At 44.8% G+C, this 3,556-nt stretch overlaps 1 protein-coding gene and 1 pseudogene across 1 annotated transcript in view; one reads left to right on the top strand and one right to left on the bottom strand.

Moving 5' to 3' along the window:
- The first annotated feature begins 266 nt into the window (after positions 1-266).
- On the top strand, positions 267-718 carry LOC105808547 (annotated as a pseudogene).
- Positions 719-1,097: 379 nt separating this feature from the next.
- RNF19B (ring finger protein 19B) overlaps positions 1,098-3,556 on the bottom strand; it is a 41,661-nt gene continuing 39,202 nt past the window's right edge. Inside the window, exons 9-10 of the mRNA XM_012642366.1 lie at positions 2,487-2,976; positions 1,098-1,192 (exon numbers count right to left, since the gene is read on the bottom strand). Of these exons, the coding sequence (XP_012497820.1) occupies positions 2,526-2,976 (451 nt within the window). The 3' untranslated portion in view covers positions 1,098-1,192; positions 2,487-2,525. The remainder of the gene's footprint in view (positions 1,193-2,486; positions 2,977-3,556) is intronic.

Raw genomic sequence — 3,556 nt, forward strand, 5'->3', positions numbered from 1 at the left:
AGCGAAATCCAGTCTCTACTAAAAACAGAAAGAAATTGGCCAAACAACTAAAAATAGAGAAAATTAGCTGGGCACAGTGGTGCGTGCCTGTAGTCCCAGCTACCTGGGAGGCTGAGGCAGGAGGATCGCTTGAGCCCAGGAGTTTGAGGTTGCTGTGAGCTAGCTGATACCACGGCACTCTAGCCCAGGCAAGAGAGTGAGACTGTCTCAAAAAAAAAGAGAGAGAAAATAGACTCAGCTCATTCTGGTGTGGAGTCTGGAGACAACACACAGAAATGGCACCTCAAAAGGGGAAGGAAAAGAAGGAAGAACAGGTCATAAGCCTTGGACCTCAGGTGGCCAAAGGAGAGAACGTATTTGGTATTTGCCACATCTTTGTGTCCTTCAGTGACACCTTTGTTCATGTCACTGATCTTTCTGGCAAGGAGACCCTTTGCCGAGTGACTGGCGGGATGAAGGTGAAAGCTGACTGAGACGAATCCTCACCATATGCTGCCATGTTGGCTGCCCAAGAGGTGGCCCAGAGGTGCAAGGAGCTGGACATCACTGCCCTGCACATCAAACTCCGGGCAGCAGGAAGAAATAGGACCAAAACCCCTGGATCTGGAACTCAGTCAGCCCTCAGAGCCCCGGCCCACTCAGGTGAATTGAGGACGTCACCCCTATTCTTTCCAACAGCACCCGCAGGGAAGGGGGTTGCTGTGATCACTGTCTGTGAACTGGGCCCCCCAATATTTTCTGTTAATAAATTGCCTTTGTGTAAACTAAAAAAAAAAAAGAAAGAAAAGAAAACAGACTCAGATAGTAAGCTGCCCAAGCAATAAGGATTGGAACTCAGGTAAGAAATGCAGGTTTTGCTGTAAACTACTGCCCCTCCATCAGATTTCTTTGATTTTACTCAAGTTAATGCTTCTCTTGGCGATGCTTCAACAGAATTGCAAGTTTTGAGGCGATAATTTGCATTTCAGAGATTTCCAGACTGTCTGCCTCTTTTTCGAACAAGTTCCCTTTTTCACACAAGGACACTTTCGTCCAGAGACCCAAAGAAGTATTTCCTGTCTCAGGTGCAGGGAAATGTGCTAAATCTGGCTGCAGTGCCCAGGAGATGAGAATCTTCCAAGTTGGCTGTTGTCCAGACTGGTCATCCTCCTTGCAGTAAAACACGGGCCAGAAAGACAAAGAACAGGTACATCTGTGAAGGAAAACAGAAAGCCATCTGGTCCCTAGAGAAAGGATGTTTTCAGTTCTTTCTCTGGGCCCAGGGCTAAGGTGATAGAGAAGCATGGCACTGGATGCTCCTTAAATATGGTCTGAGAGTTGGAGAAAGTAGAGGCATGAGAGAGTGACTGACTCGCACAGTCACAAAGTAAGTTACTGCCAGATTTGGACTCTTACATCAGGTCTCATGAGCCTTTTAATTTTCTTGCTATATTGTGTACGAGCTTTCATTTCTAAGGACATTATTCTAGACAGAACCAAAACTCCAAGTAGTATTAATTTAGCTCAACTCTGACGAATTTGTAAGGTCAGGTAAGTATGTTCACAGATTTTGATCGCATGTCTCCCCTCTCCTTTCATTACAAATCTCAGATTCCTTAGTCTTTCTTATTTAAACCAGATTAGCAAAACTGAGAAAGCTTTTTGGAACAGGGAGCAGTGTACCTGAGAGCACAGCAAACACCCATGTTATCGCTTGTTCACTATGCAGTATCAGTATATTTCTTCCGCTAATAACAGAATATTCTGTTCCCCAGCTTGTAACATTCACTGGGATCTCTCTTAAGAACTACCTGGGACTGCCACTCCCTTCCTCCTCTGAAGCACAGGACCAACAGTGACCATCATGCAGAAAAGGGTAAATAAAGCTTTAACAGTGAACTGCAGTTGCCTCTAGAGGGCAAACAAGGTCCGTTTTAATCTACTGCTTCCCTACTTAGCTGACTCAGCCAATAATGCTTCCCTCTGACTACACAGGCCAAAACAAGCCTAGTTTTGCTCCCTGTCACACTAAGAGTCACTGGTTTAGAGATGACTCCGCCGTAGTTGGATTTGAATACAATCCTTCTTCCCTGGGAATAGAAAAACTCAGGTGGAGACTGTCAAAGACTAATGCTCTGTTTCAAACACTTGGCTCTGTAGGACTACCCAAGCCAAGGAAAATGAGATAAGTTGAATTACGACAGAAATCTTTATTAAAATGTGTCTTTCAGTAATACGTTTAGCATACAATATACACACATACATATGTACACTCTTTGACACACCTCACAGATCGCCACCATCAGCTGAACCAATAAATTAAAACTAAAAAAGGGTGGGGGAAGGGCAGAGGGACTAAGGGCAAACTTTTCATGTTTTATCTGGTAAGAAATTGCAATTTTCTCAGAATTTCCCTGGGAAAAACCTAGGACCAGAGAATCTTTGAAATAAAACACATAAATCCCCACCCCACCCCCTCAAAAAAAGATTCTAAAAGATGCAGTTACGACAAGTGTGCTTCTCAGAACAGGAGCGTTCATTCCACTTCATACTCTGACTTCTGCACCTTCTGGCTTCAAGACAATCTGTCCCTCAGCTGGAGCAGAGAGGTTCATGTGGGCACTTGGGCTCGGCGCACCTTGGGCTCTGGGGGTTGAGGGGCAGGCTGCAGTATGGGAGCGGGGGGAGCCGCACTCATCTGAGGTGATGTCGGGCACATCGTCTGACTGTGTGTCAGAGCTCTCCAGGTCACTGCGGATGCTCTCAGGCTGGGCCAGGCTGATGTCCCAAGGTTTGCTGGCCAGGCAGTCTTTCTGTTCACAGCTTTGGTGTTTGCAGGGGGGATCCTCTTCACTGCCTCCGCCACCACTACCTTCTTCATTCTCTGCCATCTGAGCATGAACATGGAGCGAGTCCTCTGTGCTGCTTCCACTCACCAGCTGGTAGTGGCTTGGTTTGGCCTCAATGTCCACTTGGATTTCCATGTTGTTGCATTCTCTGTGGAGACAAAATCCACTTTGCTGAGTCATGTATGGGTCATGCTATACCTGTTGGTAAAAGCAGTTTGTGGGTTCTGGTTTAGAAAGTTAAAAAAATAAGTGAACAGTGGACTGCATCTCACTTTTAGCAAAAATAAAATTTTAACCTAACACTCAAATAACGCAGAAAAGAGCAATTAGATCCTTTTTGTTGATTTAATATACACACATGCATGTATACACACACATACACACCTCAGCCAATCTCTTTAAACATCTAAAAAGAGCTTCCAAAATTCAGCTAAGCTCAGAGCCTCACACTAGCTTCCTCAAAATATAAAAGTGAAGGAAGATTTGTAGTTTTTTACTATTGTGCCACAGTAGAAGCCAGAATCCCTATAGCAGGAGTACCACAATAACACCAGATGCACTAGCTCCTCAAAATGAAAGAGAAATAAGCTATGGGAACCCTATCCAGCAGAGGGCGACCAGAAACTCTAGACTCACAGACATCAATGAACACCAATCTAGCCCTTTAAAGTTCTCTTTAATTATACATTGTTGCAATAGCCAAGAAAACACACATGCACACACACACA

This window comes from Propithecus coquereli, unplaced genomic scaffold (genome assembly GCF_000956105.1).
Source record: "Propithecus coquereli isolate 6110/MARCELLA unplaced genomic scaffold, Pcoq_1.0 Scaffold178, whole genome shotgun sequence".
Lineage (NCBI taxonomy): Eukaryota > Metazoa > Chordata > Mammalia > Primates > Indriidae > Propithecus > Propithecus coquereli.